This window comes from Chiloscyllium plagiosum, chromosome 43 (assembly GCF_004010195.1).
Source record: "Chiloscyllium plagiosum isolate BGI_BamShark_2017 chromosome 43, ASM401019v2, whole genome shotgun sequence".
NCBI lineage: Eukaryota > Metazoa > Chordata > Chondrichthyes > Orectolobiformes > Hemiscylliidae > Chiloscyllium > Chiloscyllium plagiosum.
In genome coordinates this window covers 10671019-10698091 of record NC_057752.1, presented here as the reverse complement: position 1 = coordinate 10698091, position 27073 = coordinate 10671019, and the positions used below count along the sequence as shown (strand labels likewise).

Genomic DNA, 27073 nt, shown 5'->3' with positions numbered 1-27073 from the left:
AAAAGAGACGTAAGGGGCAACTTTTTCATGCAGAGGGTCGTACGTGTATGGAATGAGCTTCCAGAGGATGTGGTGGAGGCTGGTACAATTGCAACATTTAAGAGGCATTTGGATGGGTATATGAATAGGAAGGGTTTGGAGGGATATGGGCCGGGTGCTGGCAGGTGGGACTAGATTGGGTTGAGATATCTGGTCGGCATGGACGGGTTGGACGGAAGGGTCTGTTTCCGTGCTGTACATCTCTCTGACTCTATGACATTTGGTAAAGTACCATGTGGAAGATATTATCTACAATGAAACGTCCTGATGTTATGGAGACTGGATGGATCAGCATGGATTGGATGTTATTTGAACAGAAAATAGTATGTATTGGTTAATGGAATTTTGTTTTGAGCAGTGATGTCCGCCAGTGATCAGTAGTGAGACCATTGCTGTTTGTCGTAAATATAAAGTTAGAGGCGCAGTGTTGGTATTTGCAAATGGCACAAGAATAGGCACTATGCTTAAAGAAAGGGGATAGTTTGAGACCTCAGGAGACTATGAATAGGTTAGAGATTGTACAGGAAGAAAAGATTGTTGTGTAAGTTGTTTTCATGCATGTGTACTTCCAGATAGGCATCAGAGGATTTTGCAGGTCCTCCCTACAGGAAGCATAAATAATTCGTACAGATTACTGTCACTTGGCTTAACCTTTGCTGCCATAATATTCACTGAAGGATTTTTTTTACTGGAGCGGAAGATCTTTCTTTAACTGGATAACTGGTACAAATAGGTTCCTATCCATCAACCAAAGAGATGGCTAAGCAGAACCTAAGACTTTTGAAAATAATTTGCTGTGTGTGGAATTGGATGTTGCCTTATGGCTTTGTAGAGTGGAACACTCTTCAAAGGACAGTATCACTTGATAGTTAGGATTTGTTTTACCCTTATGGAATGAAGAAGTTCCTGTTCTTGTTTGCTTTAATCTCCAAGTGCAATGAGGATGACTTTCCCTGTACTAGGTAATTCAACATTCTCCTCATATAATCATCACTTTAGATTCATGTAGATTCGACACTCTCAAAGTTTTAAAATTGAAATCTGTTGCACGCATCTTCCCAATTTCAGTTAATGATTTGATTTAAGGAACCTCTAGATTGCTCCCTTCCATTTAAAATACATCAGAAGTTGAAATTTATGCACCAGAGATTACAGTGTCTGCTAACACTGGAAAGGATATGGGCAGTCTCAAAGGAAATTCACGTGTATAAATTGGCTATATGTACAGTTTACATCTCAGTGCAACAGAGCATATAGGTTATTGTTATACAATTGCATTTTGCAAAAATGATTGTATTCATGACTTTAAAATAGTTATTTTTCATTTTGAATATCTTTGTGTTGCAAACCAACTCAAAGTGGTTACACATCGGGCTGTTTAGTGGAGGGGTATCAGTTTGATTCAGCCCTAATGCGCTAAATTCCTAATCTCCACCAAAATGCTGTCTCAGCATCAGATGGAGGCCTATGGGGCAGGGAGAAAATCAGAATGGGAGTCATTACAGGATCATGTCGTTCATTGACCAGCAGCTGGCTGAAGAACGACATTGGCAAACACCAATTGCTTCCTTGTTTTCTTGAATGCAAGATGTGCAGAAAGATTAAATGGGACTGGGGAGGGGACAAAGGAACCATTTATGCCCTCATTTCAAAGGGAAAAGCAAGTGTTGGTTTGACAAAGATAAAAAGAAATTGCTGTAGAATGTCTGTCTAAAGTTTTTTTTTGTTTATTGTGCAGTGATGATGATGATGACATTAACCCTGTGTTTCTTCTTTCCAATACTTTCTCTGTGTTGTTGGCTTTCTTAGCCCTTGCCATCTCTGCAGCCCTCTGCACAGCCTATCCAGTATTCTGCGACCTCTTGCCCCCAAGTTCTCCTGCCAGTCTCGCCTCCCCAGCAATACACTATGGTACATGTTATCAGTTCTGTATGTTTAGTTCTGCCTGTGTACGTCAATAGTGTTGCATGTTTGTCTGTGCTACCCTCAAGTCTTCCACAGAAGTGGTATTAAGTTTGGATAAATAAAGGATACCGTAGAGTCTTTGAATTTATACTGGTTACTAACATCTGCTCCAAGTGAGAAACAGAAACACAAGGGTCCAGGAATATTGGAGCTTCCCCAGTGAATCATGATTTTGTTTTTCATGCTATTGGTTTTTAATGGGAAAAAGAAGTATCCATGTAAACTGCCTCCACAATGAATCAATTCCTGCCTTCAACATGGAATGGGAGAGAAGTTTACACATGAAAATTCAAATGCTGTCTGCCTGTACAACATGTCTAACAGGATGTGTTTGCCAACTGAGATACATTATTAATGTATGGCAGATGGACCTTGCTGTGTTTGTTTCACACCTCCTTTCTCCATCTGCCCTTGTCCCAAAATTAAACCTCCACTTACAAATGATTAACATTATAAACTCTGCATAAATAAAATCATTGGACAAACCGTCCCCACTGCGGAAATGAGTTTGCCTGTAATCCTGACTTTATAATTCACAGACATACTCAGGTAGCCTTGTCCCATTGGCACTTTGGCTAAGTGCACTTTCCAGTACTCTACTGAAGCACACAGACATGGAAGGTTTTTGGTTCAATTCCTGCTCTAAGCTGGATTGAGTTATCTCCCACAGAAGGTCAGCTGTGGAGGTGCTTGGAGTTGCAACATCCCTGTAACTTGAAAGGGAAGAAAGAAACAACCAGATTTCCTGCCCTGACTGTATTATGCAGTGCCTCTGGTTGATAAGTGTGTGTTTGTTCAGTGAGGATAGGACTAGATGTAACTACTTCCCTGGCCTCACCTACCACTCCATCAATTGGTTGTCCAACATTTACTGTATAGCCTTATATGAAGATAACCACTTTGATGAGGGCTTGGACTGTAACTTAACATGGCTCCACTTACTCAGAAGTGGAGAGAAAAGGGGATTGTTTCAGTTGACCTTGTTTCGGGTCTTGCATGCCTGTCTTTTGTGGTGATTTTTAATAACACCTTCTTCCGGACAATAATGGATGATACTTTTCAGTTCCTCAAAGTCAAAATTTAATTGTCACTCAAATGCAAAAAAAAATACATTTTCAAAATAAAGTCACATGCAAAATATTAAAGCAGATTATGTGATTCAAGCAAAGTGGTTCCAACAATCCACTGTGGGGATGGGGGAAATGTGTAATTGTGCTGTGGGACCCAGTGGGTGCATTTAATACATAGTACATACAGAACTCAAAACTGTAAGTTCAGATATTATACTCCGTTGAGGATTGGCAGGTTGATCAGTATTACCACAGCCAAGTCGTGCTCGGAGGGAACACGTTATCTATATAAGACCATAAGACACAGGAGTGGAAGTAAGGCCTTTCAGCCCATCGAGTCCACTCCACCATTCAGTCATGACTGATGGGCATTTCAACGCCATTTACCCACACTCTCCCCTTAATTCCTTGCGAGATCAAGAATTTATCAATTTCTGCCTTGAAGACATTTAATGTCCTGGCCTCCACTGCACTCCGTGGCAATGAATTCCACAGGCCCACCACACTCTGGCTGAAGAAATGTCTCCTCATTTCCATTTTAAATTGACCCCCTCTAATTCTAAGGCTGTGCCTGCCTGACGGAAATAAATTCCCAGTGTACACCCTTTCTAACCCATGCATTATCTTGTCAGTTTCTAGTAGATCTCCCCTCAACCTTCTAAACGCTAATGAATACAATCCCAAGATCCTCAGCCTTTCATCATATGTTAGGCCTACCATTTCAGGGATCATCCGTGTGAATCTCTGCTGGACACGCTCCAGTGCCAGTACATCCTTCCTGAGGTATGGTGCCCAAAATTGGACATAGTATTCCAAATGGGGCCTCACCAGAGCTTTATAAAGTCTCAGTAGCACATTGCTGCTTTTGCATTCCAACCTCTTGATATAAATGACAAAATATATTCAACTAATTTGGGATGTGTCAATAATGCAGTGTTTCAAACTAACTTGCTACGCTAATGCCCTGAATTCAGTAAATTGCAATCAGGTGACCCACATAAAGTTGGTTAGTGATTACAGTTCTCTTTATTTAATGTGGTCTCATTCAGTCAAACCATTTGCAAGAGTGTAATCAGTGCCTAGATTATTTGGACTTCTTTTCAAAAACATATAGGTAGGTAACGTATTGTGAAACTTACATGGGAAAGTCAATTGACTAATAATGCTTCACCTTCACAACCTGAGTTGGTTCAAAGCCACTCTAAACAGTCTCTGCTTGCCTGTAAGAATCCTGTGCAAAATGAGTTCGGCAGTCTCAATCCTGCCTAGACAACCTGAACTGCACCGAATTTGGCACAAAACTGCACCCTTACTCAGGCATTAGAACAGATATTGTTTGAAATATATGGAAAGAACACAGTAGATGTTCTGCTAGAATTGATACTGATCTACAGAGCTGCAGTATCCCTCGTGTAAAAGTGACATCAGGAACCACCTCCAACATTAAATTTCACATCTTGACAGGCACAGAGAAGAGGAAACTAATGACTTTTCCTGACTGTATGCTCGGTCAAATGCAGCTTTCATTTTGTGCTGTACCATATTTTGGTCATTTATTTAACTGCAGATCATTTTTCAAGGAGTGATGCAAAAGGCAAAAAAGAGAAAGCAGAGAGTTCTTGTATTGGTGGAAAGCATCTTTGGGAGCTAGGTCTTCAAGCATAATGTAATTGTGCAAGAATGAGTCTTATACAATGTTGGTTTGGGCTGTCTTTGTTTCCTATTTCCACAGCACAAAATTACCCTGATTATCACCATCCTTCTAGCCAGAGACCATCCTATGCCAAGCCTGGAAATAAAATATATCACACTTGGGTGGTAGGGAGCAGTGTTCTGGGATTGGAGCTGGGGGTAATGTTAGAGCAAAATTGGTGGGAATTCTTCCATGTCTTCCCATAGTAAAGTGAACTTGGTTACCTCCCCTTTAGTGATATCCCTCCCCTCAGTAAGCAAAAACAAAAAGTCACAACAAGTTTACAATACTGTGTTTCACTGAGAAGGGAAGATCAAATACTACATTCAAAGCCTCTGCCAGCGTGGGCAGTTACATCACTCACTGTTCACCAATGTGGAAAGTTTTAATCTAACTTATGATTGATGCAATCACTCATCAGCATCGGCAGCACTAACTAATAGAATCCCCACAGTATGGGACCAGGCCATTTGGCCGATCGAGTCCGCATCGACCCTTCGAAGAATATGCTATCCAGATCCACCCTATCCCTGCATTTCCAGTGACTAAGCCATCTAACCTGCACAATTTAGCATGGCCAGATCACCCAACCTGCACATCTTTGAACTGTGGGAGGAAAACCAGAATACCTGGAGGAAACCCACACAGACTCTGGGAGAATGTGCAAACTCCACACAGTCACCTGAAGATGGAATTGAACCTGGGTCCCTGGTGCTGTGAGGCAGCAATGCTAACTGCTGAGCCACTAAGCTATTGTATCAAGTTCTACCTCTCCTGACTGTGTGTGGGGGAGGGGTGCATCCTAACAACCCTGTTCCAGTGATAACTCTTGGAATCGGATGACCCATGATGCTGAGAGTGGAATTGATGCAAGGAGTGCAATCTTTCCATAAGTTGCTGTCCAAAAGCACAGCTCCATCTCAAGACCTGATTCAGAAACTGGAAATGTAGCTCTTGAAGCATGATCACTTGTTTAACAGAAAAGAACTCAGTCATACTCAAAACAGAATGAGTGGAGAATGATGATTAGATTCCCTACAGTATAGAAACAGTCCCTTCAGCCCAATAAGTCCACACCAACCCTCCAGAGAGTATCCGACCCAGACCCATTCCCCTCCCCTGACTAATGCACCTTACACTATGGGCAATCCAGAATGGCCAATTCACCCAGCCAGCACATCTTTGGACTGTGGGAGGAAACCCACACAGACACGGGACGAATGTGCAAACTCCACTCATCCTGAAGCTGGAATCGAAACTGGGTTCCTGGCGCTGTGAGGCCACTGTGCCACCATAACTGGATTGACTTTCAATGACAAAGCTAGCTTCCAATATGAAAATTGCAATCGACAGTTTGGTCAGTCAGTGTTAGGGGAAATCCTTTGGTTATAGCTTAGTAATGGTGAAGTGATTCTGTGTTGTTCCTCCTCTGCATTATGTAACCATTAGTGGAATCATTACAGGATGTTACACCCTTTATTCTCAGAAAACGAAATCTCCTGGGCCTTGTCTAAGTCCGGTCCTCACCTGATTTCTGTACATGTGCACTTCCAGCAACACTCACTCGACCAGGAACAGGAATTGTGGGCAATGTTTCTTCCTCAACCTCTACGTTCAATGGTCAATTATAGTCACTCTGGCTATGATAACTAACTGCATAGCCAAGGAAAGAAACTTGCTAACTGATTGAGCTGTTTACTAGATAAACTTGGTGAGCAAGAGCTTCTTAACAGCTATTAGCCAATTTATTAAACCATGTCTGATAGATTTTCTAATCCAAGCTGTAATTACACATTCTGGAGCAGGTGGGATTTGAACACAGGGATCCTGGTACAGACGTAGGGACACTATCACTCAACCCGAGCACCTATTTACTGATGTTATATTGAAGAACATTATGACACATCTAGGGCGGGTGGAACTTGAACCCAGACCTCCATGTTCAGAGATAAGTACACTACCACTGACTGCACCACAAGAACCACTCAAAACAGTGTTCAGAAAGCCAAAATGATTACACTAAATACCTCTTGCTACAGCAGACTTCAGATGATCCAGATTGAGGGTAACTGTGTCTTGCTGAATTGCTATAAAATGTGAAGTGTTTCAGGTTTGGATAATTCCTTACCACAAAGTTTGTGGATGCCTGTTAAAGTCAGCCTTCATTCCACGTGCTGCATGCACTAGTAAAATTTAGTTTGCTAGGATCTGGAGAAACCACATGCTGAGCAGTGATGTCTTTTTGCCATGCCATTGTGAGTAGATGGTGCCCAGTTAAATGTTTGCAAATTGATTTGGAGCACTCAAAGTTTGAGGTAAAGTCTCTAAATGGGCTTGGTTTGATTAGGCAGATGTTAGAGAAATAAATGTTGAAACAAGTATCAGTGTTTTCATTCTAGTTAGATTTCATCAAGTGCTCATTATTATCCTAATGGTTTGCTTCCGTCCTAACATGTAATGCCTTCATTTTAATAAGCCACTCCTGTGATAAAATCACAAACCAGTGTTGTATGCAAAGATGCTGAGAATTGTTTCAATTTTAATTCAGATAAGGTAAACCAGGCATCCAGACAAGGTGACTTTGTGTTGAATGTAAAATTCTGATCTGCACTAATGAGTTTGAGTTATGGTTGTGTTGTACACTGTTCAGCCCTGACCCATGAAATACATGATCTGCAAATGAAGCTTCTATAGTTAATGTCAACATGTCTGCACCATTACAAGAGCGAAGTCCTGCAGATGTTGGAAAATGCAACAAAAACAGAAAATGCTGGAAATGCACAGCAGCATCTGGTTTTCCTTTTGAAATGTCAGATCCTGAATCATTAGCTCGATTTCAAAAGCTCCATGAATATTGCCAGACCCAGTGAATGTTTCCAGCATTTTCAGTTTTTATCTCTATCATTATCTGCCAAATAAATTTAGCTTATGCCAGTGTTATTGATCTGGCTGCATGTTTTATGCCCCATTCGATGCTGACTCTTGGATAGGGTATAGCTAACTCAATATTGTCCACTATGCACTTCCACTTAAGACATGCTTATCCCTTACAATGCATGACAGCACACACTAGCAAATTCATGAATACTTACACTTGTACAAAATGCTTGTCACCTAAGTGCAGAGCACTTAATGGCTGCACCCTGTTTTCTCTGTTACTTGGAACAAGTGAAGCAAGCACCATAAGTCTAAAGATAGCAGCTATCCCCCTTTTTAATGTTGCTGCATGCAATGATTTTTAATCAACCTGTTTGGGCACGTTATGACACACCTCTGAGGGAGGTGGGACTTGAACCCCCTTAAGCAGATGTGCAATAAAAAAGCATTTCAAAAAGGAGGTTGAGAGAAGAAAACAGGGAATTATAGACTGGTTAGCCTGACATTGGTCATAGCAAAATGCTAGCATCCATTACAAAAGATTTAATATCAGAACACTTGTCTCAGGGATCGGTGTTGGGACCGCAATTATTTACAATTTATATAAGTGATTTGGAGTTGGGGAACAACATGTAGGGTGTCAAAGGTTGCAGATGACACGAAGCTGAGTGGTAGAGCAAAGTGTGCAGAGGAACATAATTACATTGAGTGGGCAAAGGTCTGGCAGATGGAATACAATGTAAATAAATGTGAAGTCACACATTTTGGTAGGAGTGATAGTAAAAAGGATTATTACTTGAATGGTAAAAAGTTTCAGCATGCTGCTATGCAGTGAGATCTGGGTATCCTTGTGCATGAATCACAGAAGGTTGGTCTGCATGTACAACAAAAAATTAGGAAGGCAAATGGAATTTTGTCCTTCATTGCTAAAGAGATTGAGTTTAAAAACACAGGTTATGTCACAGGTGTACAGGGTGCTGGTGAGGCCATACCTGGAGTACTGTGTGCAGGTTTGGTCTCCTTACTTGAGAAAGGATATACTGGCACTAGAGGGGGTGCAGAGAAGGTTCACTAGGTTGATTCCGGAGTTGAGGGGGTCAGCTTATGAGGAGAGATTGAGTAGATTGGGATTATAGTCATTGGAATTCAGAAGATTGTGGGGGGGGGGGGTGGGGGGGGGGGGAGATATCTTAGAGAAACCTATAAAATTATGAAGAGAAGATAGAAGTAGCGAGGATGTTTCCACTGGCAGGTGAAGTTAGGACAAGAGGGCATAGCCTTAAGGTTAGAGGGAGCAGATTTAGGACTGATTTGAGAAGGAATTTCTTCACCCACAGGGTTGTTAATCTATGGAATTCCTTGCCCAGAGAAGTAGTTGACGCTACTTCATGAAACGTTTTTAAAACTAAGGTAAATTTATTTTTGAACAGTAAAGCAATTAAGAGATACGGTGAGAGGGTGGGTAAGTGGATCTGAGTACATGAAAAGATCAGCCATGATCTTATTGAATGGCAGAGTAGGCTCGAAGGGCCAGACTGCCTATTCCTGCTCCTAGCTCTTATGTTTTAAAACAACAACAAAATCAGACAATCAGCATGGATGTACAAAAGGGAAATCATGCTTGATAAATCTACTGGAATTTTTCAAAGATGTGGCAGGTAAAGTTGATAAGGGGGGGGGGGGGCTGGTGGATGTGGTTTATTTGGACTTACAGAAGGCTATCGATAAAGTCCCATGTAAGAAATTAAAGCATGTGGGAATGAGGATAGGGAATAGATTGGCAAACAGGAAATAGAGTACAAATAAACAAGTCTTTTTCTGAGTGGCAGGTGGTTGCTAATGAGGTTTCTAAGTGATCAGTACTTGGACCCTAGCTATTTGCAATATATATTAATGATTTCTATGAGGGAACTCATTGTGCTGTTTGCAATCTTCAATAAATTACAAAGCTGGATGGGAAGGTGAACTGTGCTTCAGTGTGTTTGGGACACATTGAGTGAGTGGGCAGATGCAGTTTATGTGGATCAATGTGAGTTTATCGATTTTTGGGAGCAAAACCAAAAAGGTGGATTATTATCAAAATGGTGATAGATTAGGAAATAAGGAGGTGCAATGAGATCTAACTGTCCTTGTACACCAGTTGCTGAAAGTAAGCCTGCAGGGGGCAGCAGGAAGTGAAGCAGGCCTTCATAATGAGTGGATTCAAGTGCAGGAGCAGGGATGTCTTGCTGCAGTTGTATAGGTATGGCCACACCTGGAGCATTGTGTGCAGCATCAGTCTCTTTATCTGAGGAAGGATGTTTTGGGGGGGAGTGCAACAAACACCTACCTGACTAATGTCTTCACCCAGAGAGTGATGAGTCTGTGGAATTCTCTGTCACAGGAAGCAGTTGAGGCTAAAGCATTGACTGTTTTCGATAGAGTTCTTAGGGTGAAAAGGATCATGGGAGAAAGCGGGAACAGTGCGCTGAGTTGAATGATCAGCCATGATCATATTGAATGGCAGAGCAGGCTCGAAGAGCTGAAAGTCCAACTCCTGCTCCTACTTTTCTGTATTTCCATCCTGTATGTCAGCCCTTGCTTTTTGCTACAAACTCAACATTATCAGTTAATACCAGATATTTAGCAACTTTAGGTGAAATACCAAGGACACTCTGGAGCCAAGTGGCACTGGAGGTCATTTTTATGTGACTAAGCAGGAATTTCCCACCACTATAACTAAATGAACATTGATCTGCTAGCAAAGAGTCTGCTAATGGCTTATTGCATACAAACTGAACTGCTTTCAATGCATTAAAATTCTTCCGTAAGTACAGTGACCAGTACTATACACCGTATGCAGATGTACACTCACCAATGCCCTTTATGACTGAAGCTTAGTCTTCTCATTCTCCCTTTCAATTCCCCTCCCAATAAAATCTAACATTCTATTAGCTTTCCTGATTACTTGCTGTACCTGCATGCTAACCTTCTGTGACTCATCCACTTGGGCACCCAGATCCCTCTGCATCTTGGAGCTCTGCTGCCTCTCGCCATTTAGTTTTTTGTTCTTCCCTCATTTCCTACATGATCTCCATTTACCAGATCTTTGTCCACTCATATAAACTATCTGTATCCCTTTGTAGGCTCCTTATATCCTCTTCACAGCTCATTTTTGTACCTATCTTTATGTCATCAGTAAATTTAGTTATCCCACCTTTGGTCACACCATCCAAAAAATTGCTATATATTGTACAGTGTTGAGGCCCCAGCACTGACCCCTGTGGCACACCAGTGACCTCCTGCCAGGATGAAGAAGATCCATTAATTCCAGTTCTGAGGAAGGGTCACTCAACCCGCAATTTTAACTTTGATATCTCTCCACAGATGCTGCCAGACCTACTGAGCTTTATCAACAATTTCTGTTTTTGTTTGTGCATTGATTCCTGCTTTCTCCTTTCTGTGTGTCAGTCTTCTATCCATGATGATGTGTCACCCTCAAACATCATGAGGTTTTATTTTTCACAAAATCCTTTGATACAACACCTTATCAAATGCCTCTGGAAGGCTCCATACAATATGTCTACTGGTTCCCCTTTATCTACAATATAAATTACTTCAAAGAGTGCTGACTGCAGGACACACTTCCCAGACTGTGATGCCATCAGCAGACACTGTCCCCAGATTGCTTCACCACAGTGCTGCGTTAGCAAAGTCGGGCAGTTTGTACACACTCAAAGTAGGGATTCGAGGTCAATTATTGAAAGTCATGGACAAGACCTATTGTGCTTAGTATTACTTCCATCTGCCATGGAAGATTTTTCAGCCGTTATATCAGCATAGTTAAAGATCTGATGTACTTGATGTAGGAAGGACCGTAAATCCCAGTGAAAGTTTATTTCAGAATAGTGGGCGGCACAGTGGTTAGCACTGACTGTGTGGAGTTTGCACATTCTCCCCGTGTCTGCGTGGGTTTCCTCCGGGTGCTCCGGTTTCCTCCCACAGTCACAAAGATGTGCAAGTCAGGTGAATTGGCTATGTTAAATTGTCCGTAGTGTTAGGTTAGGGGTATGGGTGGTTTGCACTTCGGCGGGTCGGTGTGTACTTGTTGGGCCGAAGGGCCTGTTTCCACACTAAAGTAATCTAATCTAAGAATATTAGATTTAATGGCAGTAGCAATCTTTTTGATTCCAATATGCAACTGAGATCGGAGCAGTGGAAATTGCTTAACCAGAGGTCTCCAGCAAAGTTCACATTTCTGAATCAATAAAACGCTGCTTTTCACTGTGTGGTTGTCACAGGAGAATAACATACCACAAGATAGTAAAGTTGTTAAAAGAAACTATAGTTGAGAAATAATCACTGCAACTGTTAATCTGCTAAACCACCACCTGAGCGTGCTCATGAAATGTTTCCCTATGTTAAAGGGGCTGTGTAAATATAAGCTGTTGTCTATTTTTTAACAACATCTGCTTTCTTTTGTGGTCAGAGAATTGAGTACAGGAGTTGGGAGGTCATGTTGAGGCTATACAGGGCATTGGTTAGACCACTGTTGGAATATTGCGTGCAATTCTGGTCTCCTTATTGGAAAGATGTTGTGAAACTTGAAAGGGTTCAGAAAAGATTTACAAGGATGTTGCCAGGGTTGGAGGATTTGAGCTATAAGAAGAGGCTGAATAGGCTGGGGCTGTTTTCCATGGAGCATCGGAGGCTGAGGGGAGACCTTATTGAGGTTTATAAGATCAAGAGGGGCATGGACAGGATAAATAAAGTATTTTCCCTGGGGTGGGGGAGTCCAGAACTAGAGGGCTTAGGTTTAGGGTGAGAGGGGAAAGATATAAAAGAGATAAGGGGCAACTTTTTCACACAGAGAGTGGTACGTGTATGGATTAAGCTGCCAGAGGATGTGGTGAAGGCTGGTACAATTGCAACATTTAAGAGGCATTTGGATGGGTATATGAATGGGAAGGGTTTGGAGGGATATGGGGCCAGGTGCTGGCAGATGGGACTAGATTGAGTTGGGATATCTGGTCAGCATGGATGAGTTGGACCGAAGGGTCCGTTTCCATGCTGTTCATCTCTATGACTCTATAACACTGGTCATTCCTGTATATCAACAGGCAGAGGCTGCTTTTGGTTTTCAAGAAGACTTACAACCTGAACCTCAACCTGAGGTATAAGTTTGCTCGCTGCGCTGAAAAAAGGTTTGTTTTCAGACATTTCGTCATTATACTAGGTGACATCAGTGAGCCTCCAGTGAAGCACGGGTGTCATGTCCCTCTTTCTACTTATGTGTCTTGCTCTCTTAAGGTGGGTGATAACATTTCCTAGTGGGGCTCAACACCCCACTAGCCAAGAGAATAGCAGAACAGAACAGCTGCAGAACGTTGAGAGAAATGATTCACGGTGCCCACAACTGACTCCACAAATACATTTGGGATATTTTGCGCCAAAAAGCTTTATATACTTACGTGATAGACCATGAATAGACAGACACATTAGAATGAACATAAGCATCAAACAATAGCAGACACACAAAAAAAGAAAATAATCTAGCCCTACAGGAAAAACTGGACAAGCTCTCACAAAAGAACAACACAGCCAACACCAAGGCTTGGGTCAAAAACCTATTGGACTGACTACTAACAGATACGGAAAAAGCCGTCCTCTTAACAGGGTTAAACTACAATTGCAGAGACATGGACAGAAAGGGCTTCCGAGCAGCATTAAAGTTTACCCTGAAGGACAAAGGACTCTCAGAAGAAACCCAGCAGACCATCAGATAGACAGTTGTGCCAACATTAAGCAGGAAAAAGGAAGGAAACACCCTCAACACACAGGAAAGGAAAGCCCTAGAAAGACTCAAAAAAAACAAAAACCTTGTAATCCTACCTGCAGACAAAGGGAGCATGACCGTCATTCTAAATGGAACAGAGTACATTGAAAAAGCGAACTCACTGCTCACAGATACCGACACTTACCAACAGGTGGTGATAGAGCTGACTCGACAACTGGAAAACAGTGTTATATCCATATTTAAAAGATTTCATAAATCCAGGCAAATAAATGAGACAGATGATGAAGCCAGATGGATCCAAGACACCCCGCTTCTATGGACTACCGAAAGTACACGAACCAGGCCCCCCCCCCCCCGCCCCTCCTCAGACCCACAGTCTCACTACCCGGAACACTGATGTACAGACTAGCCAAGGAACTAACCTTCCACCAACCTCCGGATACGTCATATCATCCTCCACCACCTACAAACGGACCCCACCACCAGAGATATATTTCCCTCCCCACCTCTATCTGCATTCCGTACAGACCATTCCCTCCGTGACTCTCTTGTCAGGTCCACCCCCATCCACATACACCACCAACCCACCCTCCCCTCCTGGTACCTTGCTCTGCCACGGCAAGAATTGCACAACCTGCGCCCAAACTTTCCCCCTCACCTCTGTCCAAGGCCCCAAAGGAGCTTTCTACGTCCACACATCATTTACTGTATCCATTGCTCCCGATGCGGTCTCTGCCTCCTTGCAGAACGCTTCAGAGAGCATTCTGTTTCGCCGGGACACACGTTCAAAGCAACCCCACTGCCCCGTGGCTAAACACTTTAACTCCCCCTCCCACTCCACCAAGGACATGCAGGTGCTGGGCCTCCTCCATTGCCAAATCCCAACCACCTGGAGGAGGAACGCCTCATCTTCCGCCTTGGGACCCGCCAACCACATGGCATTAATGTGGACTTTACCAGTTTGCTCATTTCCACTCCCCAACCTTATCCCAGATCCAACCTTCTAACTCAGCACCACCCTCATGACCTGTCCTACCTGTCTATCTTCTTTCCCACCTATCCGCTCCACCCTCCTCTCTGAGCTATCACCTTTACCCCCACCTCCATCCACCTATTGCACTTTCAGCTACCTTCTCCCCCCGCAGCCCCACCCCGATCCCATTTATCTTTCTATCCCCTTGGCTCAGAAGCCTCATTCCTGATTAAGGGCTTATGCCTGAAACGTCGATTCTCCTGCTCCTTGGATGCTGCCTGACCTGCTGTGCTTTTCCAGCACCGCACTCTCAACTCTGATCTCCAGCATCTGCAGTCCTCACTTTTGCCTAGCCAAGGAACTCCACTGAAAACTGAAAAACCTGGTAGAAGACTCGTGCCACTCCATTCGCTTCACCCAAGAATTCCTGAACACCATCAAAGACACCAAGATAGAAGAGGACAAAATAATGGTCTCCTTTGATACATCAATTAACATCAACCTGGCCAAAGAAACACTGACTGCACTACTAGATGAACCAAGGACACAAACACCAGACAGCAGCAACTTCATCAGCAAAGGTAACATCCTCAAGCTAGTGGACCTGTGCCTCACCACCCACTTCACATTCAATAACCGCCCAACACATCAACGGAACACCCATGGGATCACCAATGTCCAGGTTCATAGCAGAAACAGTAATGCAGAGACTCGAACAAACAGCCCTCCCAGCTACCCAACCCAAACTTTGGGTCTGCTACACGGTTGAAACCTTTTATCATCACAAAACGGAACAAATTAGAGGAAACCTACAACACCATCAACAATCTCCTTACTGGCATAAATTTCACAAGAGACGAGAAGAACGACAACAGACTCCCATTCCTACATGTCCCAGTAGAACGAACAGTTAATGGAGAACTTCACACCAGCGTTAAAGGAAAACAACACACACAGACATCCCAACACCCACAAACAAAACTGCATCAGGACATTATTTTCAACAGGCCACAACACACTGCAGCACCCAGGAACTACGAACAGCAGAAGAAAACTGTCTACACCGCATATTCAAGAAGAACAGGTACCCAATATACGCAGTCCACCGACTTCTCAACAACAAACCCAAACAAGCAGACACAACGCACCCAGAAACCCTAGCCACATTACCATACATCAAAGACCTCTCTGAAATGACTTCCAGACTACTCAGACCCCTTGGCATCATGGTAGCCCACAAACCTATCAAAACACTTAAATAGCGGCTGATGAACCTAAAGGACCCTTACACAAACAACGGCAAAACGAATGTCATTTACAAAATACCGTGCAAGGACTGTAGCGAACAATATGTCGGACAGACAGGCAGGAAACTAGCCCCCAGAATACATGAACACTAACTAGCCACAAAAAGACATGACCTGCTATCAATAGTTTCCTTACATACAGACAAAGAAGGACACCACTTTGACTGGGACAACACATCCATACCAGGACAGGCTAAACCAAGACACGCACGGGAATTCCTAGAGGCCTGGCATTCTAACCGGAACTCCATCAATAAACACATCGATTTGGACCCCATCTACCACCCTCTGAGCAAAATAGCCGCAAATGATATCACCCACCTTAAGAGATCAAGATACACAAATAGAAAGGGACATAACACCAGCGCTTCACCGGAGGCTCATTGATGATGTTACCTAAAATGGATATGAAACGTCTGAAAACAAACCTGCCAGCTCAGCGAGCAAACTTACAACCTGAGAGGCTGCTTGTGTCTATTTCCTTGTTGGTTCCTCTTTGTTATTTGAAGTGATTAGTGGAATAATTGATCAATCTGACAAGTGGAAATTATGTGCATCCCACCATTTTGCAGCATTTTCATGTGTGTTCTCAGCATGTGATTTCCCCACAGCATATCAAGCTGAATTTCGCTCCCATTTTGTTTGGAAAGTGGCAGACCATTGAGGAATGCAAATATGTTTGTATGCCAGTTAACTAATTGTGCAGAGCTTTCTCTTGGCAAAATGAGGGGCACTGCATCCACACCCTTTCTGTCATACAAGCACCTTATTGTGGATTCTGCAAAAAAAAATCTGCATCTTGGCTGCGCAGCGCACAAGGTCACTCGAGGCACCAGAATTTGAAACATTTGGGTTTTAGTGAAGACATTTTGAGAAGAATACGCTACTTGATCAAACTTCAATTGGAGTAGAGATCCTGCAAGGTTCATATGCACAGACCTGTAAAAGTGAGATGACAGGCTGATAAATCTGTAAACACATGTAAGCACACAAGGGTGATCCAAATGGGGCGAGTATGAAAACAAGACAGTAATGATAGGTCTATATTAGGATGCAGTTCAATTATTTGCAGAGAATTTCTACACCATTCTTGTGATGTCCTGGTTTGTAGCTTTGGGAATAACTGGAGAGTCAGCATTACTAGATATTTTTAGTCAAGCTACTTCTCTGACGTTTCAAAATTATAGCAGGAGATCAGAAGGGCCCCTAAGTAAATTCCAAGTGCTTGTTTGTTTGGGGTTCCCCACATTAGGATGGTTATCAAGATCTTTGAGTAGGTGCAGAAGGCACTTATTGAGAATGACACCAGGAATGAAAGGATTTAAGATATGAGCAGAGATTAGAGAAACTGTGACCCCTTTTAGTAAAACAGCTAAGGCTAAGAGAGACATTTGGATGTCCAAAATTATAAAGAACTGTGAAATAAGTAAAGAAAAAAATATTATTTAGTGAGTCAGCAACCAGAGGACATAAATATAAGATCATCACCAAAATGACAAGGGGAGAAGCTATGACACTTGTTCAAAAACAAAAGCTGTTCAAAAACAGAACGCCAAACCAGAATCGGTGATAGAAGTAGAATTCACATTATCTTAAGGGAAGTGAATCAGACTGGGAAATAAAGAAACAGTGGGAAGGGTGTATGGAATGTGCAAAAGAATGGCATGAGGTGGATAACTGTTTTTGGAATTCCAGCCCATCGATAGGCTAAATGGTCTTTGTGACATAACATTCTGCTTCTGAGCACTTCTTCCCTTTCATTGTCTTCAACATTCAATTGTCCCAGTGCTTAAAAAAGCAACATATATCTGAACTAAAAACTTAATTTGTGTTCAAACCGAATATGTAATTGTTAGGGGGGGGTAACAGAATGTGTAGCTTATCCCTCCAGCACCACCTTTTATTATTCATGTGTCATTTGTCGATGACAATTCTATCTCTATGTTTCCATCAATATGTGTACTTTGTGCAAAATTACGAGGACCAACGTAATCAAAAATTAATTGTGTTTGACAGTTTACAGAATTAGTTTTGTTGCTTGAATTGTGAAGATGAAGTTTGGGTAATTCTATTTTTATATGCAAACTAGCCTGAAGATCTTGGCAACCAGTTCGGGCAGATGACCCTCAGCCGCCAAGGTTCTACTGAAGCTCCCGAGACTACCTCTGCTGTATTTCAAGCCCCAGTGATATCCCAGCAGCCTGGTTACATCATAGCTTCGCCGGGGCAGTCTCTCTCTGCATCTCCCTATTCGACATCCGGACATCCCACAGCTCAGCAGGTGCTTCAGCCTCAGGGTTACATACAGCCTCCTCAGCAGGTATTAATTAGTCATTAAACAGAATTTCCTGGTGGCTTAAGTGAATAAAAGTATTATCTAGGGTGGTACTGCAGATGAACAGACCAAGAATGTTCGTGGTTTATTCTTTAGTGTGCTCGCTTCGGCTGCAGAGATAGTGCTACCATGTGCCTCTGGTTTCCTTGGCTGGAGAGGGGAATATTAGCCACAGTTCCTGCCCATGATCTTATTCTGTGCCTGCTGTGGGAAATTGTATTTGAATGGATAACTGAATAAGAATAGAATTGGGCTGGCTATGATACTCTATCAGGTCAAATAGTTGTCCAAAGATGATGGCAAATCCTGTTCCTCCTGACGCACAAGAATTCTTCACATTGTCTTTATGTTAATCAACCTGTTCGACACACCTCCATGACATGTGGGACTTGAACCCAAAACATCTGGCCCAGAGGTAGCGACACTACCACTTTGCCATAAGAAACTTTTTTTTTTGTAAAACTTATCTTAATTGAGTCTCTTCTGACCCTTGTTCCTAGTAGGCTTGAATAAGCAGGGAAGCCACCGCTGCTTTCCTGCCCAGGTTAAAGTGGCAGATCAAGTGCCATTGTGTCATCAGAGCCTTATTTACAAATTGAAAAGGAGCTGGTCACCTTTGAGTAGTTGACCATGCCTCTCCTGCAATTAGAAATTGCAGCTGGTCAAATAAGATGGCAAAGCAAGATTGTCAGTTCCTTTTAATTGCTTTCTCCCTTCCTGGTGTTCGCTAGTCCAGTTGGAATTGGGGCTTATGTTGTGGAAAAGTTGTTATAGGTGCTTAAAAGCTGTCCTCATTATGATGCTTTCACTTGCATTGTGTTACTTCATTAAACTCGCTTGTTCACAGAATGTTCACCCTTGGCAGGTGACTGGGCTTGTTATAAGATGACTATTCACCTCCAGGATTGGGGTTTAAATCCAATCTAAGACGATGAGATGAAACTCTTCTGTCTGTGCTGCATGTAAGAGTTCCATACAGAGTGAGTCTTTCAATTGAGAAGCCAATGCGAAAGGCTAAAGCCCATAGTGCAGGACTGCATCAATGTTGAGAGCAACATCTTGCATTTATATAGTGCTTTTAAGTAAAGTTTTTTCAAGCTGCTTCACCAGGCTGAACAAAACTTGACACAGTTAGTTAAGCAGAGACTAGGGAAGATAGGAATTTCTATGCTCTGAATATGCTGGCACACTCCTCCCCAGTCGACCTTAACTTTAAGACGTTATATTTGTGTACGATGAACGGTGGCAACTTGTCAGGGGCTCTGCTACCTTTTACATCAAATATCTCATTCCTCATGAGAAAACTGTTATAGTTCTGTTTAGCAGGGCAAGCTAGAAGGCACGCGGTTTGTAGAGATTGAAGGAAAATACAGATCTTGTGGTATGTACCGTATATTAAGATATTCCTGTTATCCACCTCCAGTGATTCTGCAAAATAGGATGATTATGACCATTTAGTACCTAACTGGATAAATATGTAAATGATTTCATCATGTACTCTGTTCTTCTTACAGAGCAATGAGTATCTACTCACCCTTCGACTGAAAATGGAGAGCACCACTCACCAAATAACAACCATTAACATCTCTACTTGAACCAAACATGAGCAGAAGTGCACTCAGTATGGCAAAAGTAGCTTGTTGTACTGAGGAAGCACAGGGCAAGTCACTGAGGGAATTTTAAAGGGGGTGCCCGGTACAGGCCAAAGGCCTGGGGTATGCATGCTCTTCCCAAATTGCATAGAGGTCCACACTTCAGTGGAGTGCCTTTTACACGAAGACTGGTTCACCAGTGGACCATATCCTCTCTGAGAATTATGAATGAGTTCAGCACCCAAATTGGCACTATTGTCTCCTTCTTGAATGATACCATGGAATAGTAGTTGTTGCTACAGGAGTATCTTTATGGAACTTGTGAGGTTTGTTTGCATTGGTGGGCTCACTATGTATAGTCACTGTGGAGACATCTGTTGTGAATGCTCCCTTGTCTTTCAGAACAATTATGAAATTCAATAAGCTTGGAATCTGGATAAAAGCAGTCATTAATTGTGCACCCACCCAATACCCGCTGATCTCCCCTCATAAAGAGGGCCGATGTCATAAGGAAATACCCTCCAGCTGTGCCATGCATAGACTACCACAGAAGATTTCCTGCATTCATATCACTAACACTTCTGCACTTCCATGTAGCCCTGCTAAAGGGAAAAAAAAATGATTCTGCAGCTGTTGTAGTAGTTGAAGTGCCCTGGCAGTGGTGCAGGTTCAACAGAATTAATCACCAGTATGAATACTGGGTTTCCTGTACCCTGCAGCAGTTGGTTATACAGCAATCCACCAGTGTCACTTTGTGACTGGGAGCTGTTTATTGGTTTGGTACAGGCGCAATCAGCATTAGGAGTTTCACACCAGACAAAGCACAAACATTATATGAGCAGATTAAATATATAACACCACCTCAGAAAATAAAGATAATTCATTTAAAATATTTTTCAGTTTGCAATTCTTCATTGTGTATGCAGAATATCTCACAGCTCAAAGTAGGTACAGTACAGCAGCCTGGATATGGAGGAGGAAGTATGCAAGGAAGCATGCAACAAAAATGCCAATATAGCTGAATCCTGTGATGACCCTGTGGGTGCCAGGAAAACCTCAACAATTGTAAAGTTCAAGACAACAATGACTTTTGCTCTTGCTGATACTGACTGACCTGTCCCTGTAGTGCAGTGCAGGTGATTGACGGTCTTTATGGGCCAGGTAGCATATCAGTTTTAGTGTTCACAGTGACTCTGCGCCTCCTTGTACACTGTTCCTTCATCCCAGGTTGCTGACTGTTCCTCCTGATGATGTATCTCTGGGGAGTTGTGTATTATTTTAGATCTTTGTACTATGACTGCTTTCTCCTACTCCACAGCAAGATACCTACTGATGGTTGCTACACCTAACGCGCACAGTCAGAAAGTTTATTGTACTGTATTGATATTTTGAAATATTTCCTTAAACTGAATAATGTAAAGGAATAAAGTGCCCACTTTTACATTTGATTGTGCAGCTGTAGAATGATGCACATATTTGTTCCTAGTAATGTAAAAGGCTTCAAGAAACACATTTCTCACTTTTTAAAATTAATGTTTGTTTCAGTTTCAGAGCAACAATAAAGTTTAGCATATAAATTCTAAGTTTGCAGAGTCACACAGGCAGGAGGGACAGGTTTGAAGCTCATTGGAATGGTTTCAGATGAGACCTCCCAAACCCTGTGACGCTCTACTACCAAGAGGAACAAGAGCAATAGGCACATGGAAACCGCATCACCTCCAAGTCTCACATCATCTGGACTTGGAAATATATCACCTAACCTTCACCATTATGGGATCAAAATCCTGGAACTAATTTCCGAGCAGTGCTGTTGGTGTACCTACTCCACATGGACTACAGCTTCTTTGCCTCTGTTTCCAAAACAGTCGCTCTGTAGGGTTATCCATTCATTGAATCCTTGCGGTGGTGAAGCTTTGATGTTGTCAGATCCTTCTAGGCTGCACTCAAGAGACAATTGTCGCAACTGGCAACCTGTAGTGAATACCTGTATTAAACAAATGCCAAAATATTGTTTTTGTGACTGCTGTACAGGGCTTTCATTAAATGGCAGGATTCTCTTGGTGACATGTATGTGCAGGGCATGAGCATTGCATATCAATTCCATGACCCTTATAAACAGAATTTGTATTAGTTTCATGTTTAGGTGGTTTCTGAGCACAGAAACATTATTCTGCTCTTTTACAGCTGACAGCCATGATGGCTTTATTACACCACATTGCATAGTGTCTGTGTTCTATGGCCAGGAACAACCTGGCTGAATGTCTTTTAAATTAGACTATCCCCTGCATCCATGGCAGCTGATGCTGCTGGGAAATCATCTTCTCGTAGTTAAGTACCTTCACCTGTTTATGGTTTCTTGCTGCCTTTGAGAAAATTGTGCTTGGCAGTAATTTATGCAAAACAGCAATTGTTGAGGCTAATACTTCAAACAGTCTGACAAAGCAGGTGTACAACCAGTGAAGAGGTGCACAAGACAAGTGCACAAAAGAGAGAGTGCATTTCACTGTGAGCAAACCTATTTTGCAACTGGGCACAAGAGACCTGAATTCACTGCATTAAATAAATCATCAGCTCATAACCTGTACTTTTACTGTAGAGTAGTCTTCAACCTCAAATGTCATCTGTAACAATGGGAAACATGCTGCTCACAGGTCACTGTTTTGTCATTGTACACAATCATTCCATTTTTCACCCACTACTATAACTTCCCCTTTCTTGGGGACTGACTGCCTCACTGGATATTGCACACTCTGTCCAATGTGGTCTTTTGCAAGTTTTCCTGTCTGGGACCCTTTCAAATTTCAGAAAGGGGCTCTCATTGTAAGCTACCAGTGCAGGTAGAATTCTGCCTTCATGTGAAACTGATTTCATCAGTAGTTTTACCAACAGTTCTCATTTTATTTGACCTACTTACTTGGTACATTGAACTAAGCTCAGTTCTTTTAAGAATTGAAAAAGAAAGGTTTACTTGTTCAGGAATTGTCATGATTGAGAAGTTGGACATGGAAGAAATACATGTTGTGAGCACTGCAGGTGTACTGTCTGAAGTAAGTTATTCATGTGGAGTGAAATTACCAGCGAGAGTAGGTGAGGTTGATTGAGGAGTTAAAACGCTCACTGATATGAAAGAACAAGTTGAAGAAAGGCCAGCAATCTGGATGGGACCTGAGCAATGCACAGAGTCCAAGCCATCGACCATAGAATAAATAAAACCGTTTGAAAATAAACACTGTAATATATGAGTGAGAGATTGGGGTGATGGAATATGATGATGTTTTGTGCCAGAACCTATTCAAAGCTGAGGAGATATTTAATGCACTGACAGGTGACGCACCAATATATCCTAGAAAAAATTTCTGGAGGAACACCAGAATACCCGTAGAAGTAGTTTTTAAAAATCCGACTGTTGGATGTGGATTAGACTTTAGTGTTTGTTGGAAATTCTATTAATGCCCAAACACTCCTTTATAAATTGAAAAGGAAAACACTAACTTTTCTTTAAAGCCCAAAGCACACTAAAAACACCACTCATGCAGTACTCATACTAGCGCCCCTGTCTCTAATACCGGGATATGTTTCAGTCACTTTTGACTTTAACCTATAGACTGGCACTGCAGATAGCTTCTTCCTGGAGCAATTTGTGCACTTGAGCTTGAATGTGCTCAGCATCAAGTAAAATATTCAAAGTTTTATCTCAACATTTCTGGTCTGGGACTGACATTAACTCTTTAATGTTTCTAGTTTCGCTATATTGTTTACTTCTCAGGAGCATTGGCTTATACAAGGTCTTCACAGGACTGTTCAAAGTAAAACATTTTTTAAAAAACTGATCAATGGATGTTTCCCTTGAGTTTGCTTCAGTTGTAAAACCCGATGATGTGCCCAATGATCTATGAATCCTAAGGCTAGGCCTCAACAATTGGCTTAAAGAAATCACCATGGTTACAGAAATATTTACAAGTTAATTATTATCTTCATACACACAGCCCACATTATTAACTCAAAGATCCAAACTTCCAATAAATGATATGTAAATCTCTCCGTCTACATCACAATACCATTATGTTAATTTCAATATTTGCAATTGCACAAGGAGTTTGTGGGACCCAAATTTCTTGTGATGCACATTCAAAAATTTACTAGGCCGTTTCCAAACAATGCTAATTTGAATCTTGCTTGTGGGTGAATTAAATGAAAATGGCTTGAGTTTATTGTCCAGAAACAGCTATTTGTGAAAGTTAGAGATATTGATCATGACCTGAAGTTTTATGAAGGAAAGTTGATCCATTATGCAATAAACAAGGCTGTTAACTTTAAAACAGAGAGATGTTTTGTTCAGCAAAGGTATTCAGGGATATGGGCCAAAGGCTTGGCCACAAGTCCGTGATCTAATTAAATGGCAGAACAAGCTCAAGGGGCTGAATGGCCTACTCCTGTTCCTGTGTTCTTTTGTTGGCATCTTTGAAAAGATGCTAGATGCTTGAGAATACCCTTGCCTGCACATTCCCTTCCAAGCCAGCCATCTTCCTGACTGAGAACTATATCACTGTTCTTTCACTGCCACTGGATCAAAATCTTGGAAATCTCTTCATAATAGCACCATGGGTGCATCTACACCACATAGACTGCAGTGGTTAAAAAGGCGATAAATGCTGGTCAAATCAGCAATACCTGCATCCCATGAATGTTTTTTTTAGAAAGCAGCTTTGTCAACATGGACTTGTGTTGTACTGACAGCATTTGTCAACTTCTGTGCTCCATACATCAACCTAAAGGCTAGCATTCATCTGGAATTGTCTGGTCTATGTATATCAATATGTCAACATTTCAGAATTTAGTAGAATGAGATTTGCATTGGGAATAATTGTTAGTAGCTTGGACTACACATCTGTGAAGGTGAGTATTTGGGAGATACATTATTTCGAATGTGGTACAAGATTAACCAATTAGAGTCACTGATATTTTGGTCTTATTATGGTAACAGTGCAATATATGAAATGCAAGTCATTGAGTAAGAATAGTTCTTAAAGAAAAGACAACAGCAATGGTGAGCAATTGCAAGTTAGTAACCAATACAACTCCAGAAAGCATTAATGTTTAGAATTAATGGGCATGGTAGAGGGTGCTGGGAGTCATCTTTAGGATGCAGTGAGCAAGAGCAGGTATTCAGGAAGGGAAGGTGGACTGCGAGTAATCTAGGTTAAAGTAATGACACGAGACAGAGGTAAGCTTGGAGAGACACATTTTGACCCATGGAGACTTCTGTCCAAAACAAAAGGAAAGGATCAGGCATACTAAGAAGGGATAATAGTTGATATTGATAATAATGATCATGTAGAATGAGGGTAGAACAGACAGAGTTCTTGTGACGCAATGGTGATGTCCATACCTCTGAGCCAGGAGACCCGGGTTCAAGTCCTACCTTCTCCAGAAGTATGTCGTGACATCTCTGAACAAGTTGGATTGCAAAATAACTAGACCGTTCTTTCCTCAGATCATTTTGATTATGTGAGAGAAGAAAAGTGAGTCAAAAAAAAATCTACCTCAGCAGTGTTAATAACTGTACCATTGGCAGTCTCCAGTCGGTAGGTGGTGACCATGGACCCACCGCTGAAATTACTCAATGTATCTGTACTTGATTGTTCTGTGATTGCCACATTACATAAACAGTTGTTGGACATAATGCAGCAATGTGTACGTTGTTGCAAATGCAATTGCTCTTCTTAGGTTTGGACCAAGGTTCATTGTTGCAGCAGAGCATCTAACTGTTTTATATGTGACTTGGAAATGAGAATGTGGCATTGTCAGATAAATCATTTAAACTTGTAAATTTGAATGTCATCATCTCTTGCCCTCTATGTAAAAAATGGCCTGTGTCCTATCTTTCCCTCACTTTTGTTGATGTACTATCCCTGATGAGCTATGTTTGTAAATTGTTCTTTTAATTAGAAACATGGGTGATTTTGTGGTGGTAAAAAAGACCATTCAGAGATGTGTAATAGTATCTCTGGACAGAAACAAACTCAAACAGCCTAAGAGGCCTCTTGTGTCCCTTCTTCTGAACCAGGAAGCCTGGGTTCAATTACCAAAAATTCTGAACAGGTTGATCAGAAAATATCTAAAACAGCTTCTGATAAGTTCATCACATCACAATGACCTCAGGGCCCTGTAACCTGAAGATGTGCCTACTGAATTTTGCAGAAGTGCTACACTGTGTTTCAATGTCTTGGCTTTACAGATTACCAACTAGTTTATTTTGTCCTTTTTCTCTTTGAGCAGATCCCTGTTTCTTATTATCCCCCTGGGCAGTACCAAAGCTCCAACCAGCAGTACCGGCCCCTCTCCCAGGTTCCATACAATTCTCAGCGCAGTCAACAGCTGCCTCAGCCAACACAACAAACAGGTTAGTGAAACATATTGCATTGCAGGCTTCAAGATTTTAGACAGTTCAGTTGACAGATGTAAAATTGCCCTTTTATCACATGGAATGGTTTCTAAAATGGCCATGTTGACCTAGAAGTCAATGTCTTTAGATCATGTTACTCTTCAAATTCGTTGATATGTGTGTGGATAATCTGGAGTTGCTCTTCAGTCTTTGTATTTTGGTCGCATTTCAATCAAAATTAGTTTTCTTCCCTTTTAGCATTCTGCACACTGTATTGCCTTTATGCCATTTTGCAAGGAACAGTCATTTAGAACAAACTTCTTGTAAAACACTAGCACGTCACTTTTACAGCATTGTTTGTTTAAACCGCAAGTTCATTATTTTAACCCATTGTGGAAAATATTCACACACCAGTATTTTAATCTGACTGACCTGTACAAGTTGCTGACATCTGTCCAGTTTTCTCTTGGCGTAAATATTTATTTAAAATTTAGCCACAATTGTTGCTTTAGATTTTTTAAAAATTGAAATACAATGTGTGTCAACCTCCAAAAATTGTTTGCAGTTTTCCACTTAGGCTTGTTGGACTAATGCTCATGTATTTAATGAACTTTTGGAGCAGTGGGTCCAGAGCAAATTAGAATAATGGCTCAGGCCAGTGTTGGTGGAAGACTGCTGTGCTCAAGTCAGTGAAAAGGAGACTTGTTTTCACATCTCTCAATTGCAGTAAGGAAGTTCTTTAGTAACTTGCTTCATTACTGCAATATAAACATTTGTTTCAATGTCTTAATGTGTAAACTCAAATGCTCAAAATAGTTTCCCCAACAGAAATTTCCCTGACTTGTTTGTTTTGCTGATATTGCAAACTTTTTGACTCAGGTATATTCCATAGTAATCTTGTAAATTGGCAGTGATTCTTCCAGAAATGCAAAATCGATATCTGAACATTTGCCCTGAAATATTGCACTTTTGAGCTTTAATGTTCAGATGCCTCTAATGGTCTAACTTGGTCACACATTCACGAATGGAAAATTTTGGTGCTTGTGCTGCACTTCATGCTC

General features: G+C 41.7%; 1 protein-coding gene across 1 annotated transcript in view; it reads left to right on the top strand.

The window, feature by feature from the left end:
• The window catches only part of LOC122543373 (R3H domain-containing protein 2), a 230714-nt gene extending 209081 nt beyond the window's left edge, over window positions 1-21633 (top strand). Inside the window, exons 17-19 of the mRNA XM_043682021.1 lie at window positions 1849-1950; window positions 17790-18020; window positions 19550-21633. Coding sequence (XP_043537956.1) covers window positions 1849-1950; window positions 17790-18020; window positions 19550-19630 — 414 coding nt within the window. The 3' untranslated portion in view covers window positions 19631-21633. The remainder of the gene's footprint in view (window positions 1-1848; window positions 1951-17789; window positions 18021-19549) is intronic.
• The last annotated feature ends 5440 nt before the right edge of the window (window positions 21634-27073 follow it).